Genomic DNA, 308 nt, shown 5'->3' on the forward strand with positions numbered 1-308 from the left:
CCACCAAAAAGAAAAGATTTTGATGGCAATCAAATTTCCATTCTTAATTTCTCATTGCCAAACAGTTCATTAATCTGATTTGATGTGTTTATTACTCCTCCACTTCTTGCCCATTTTCTCCTTGAATTTCATGATTGTGCTTTAATTTTATGTTACTATTTTGGTTCAGTTTAAGTGCTAGGTGAGGATATGATCTATGGCACTTGTACCACAGCTTCTAAGTCACTGTAAGAACCATTTTCTTCTTAAGGTTTTAGCTTCAAATCTTATCCTATTCATCAAAATTTGAGCATTGGTCTCTCCATCCC

At 34.1% G+C, this 308-nt stretch overlaps 1 protein-coding gene across 4 annotated transcripts in view; it reads left to right on the forward strand.

Moving 5' to 3' along the window:
- Positions 1 to 308, forward strand: part of LOC107475005 (thymidylate kinase) — a 5,495-nt gene that overhangs the window by 1,961 nt on the left and 3,226 nt on the right. For 2 of the 4 annotated variants that reach the window (XM_016094649.3, XM_052257099.1), the window contains one exon: positions 170 to 227. The exons of the other annotated variants lie outside the window; for them this stretch is intronic. In XM_016094649.3, the coding sequence (XP_015950135.1) occupies positions 190 to 227 (38 nt within the window). In that variant the 5' untranslated portion in view covers positions 170 to 189. The remainder of the gene's footprint in view (positions 1 to 169; positions 228 to 308) is intronic. 4 annotated transcript variants of the gene reach the window in all.

Source organism: Arachis duranensis, chromosome 2 (genome assembly GCF_000817695.3).
Source record: "Arachis duranensis cultivar V14167 chromosome 2, aradu.V14167.gnm2.J7QH, whole genome shotgun sequence".
NCBI classification, from domain to species: Eukaryota; Viridiplantae; Streptophyta; class Magnoliopsida; order Fabales; family Fabaceae; genus Arachis; species Arachis duranensis.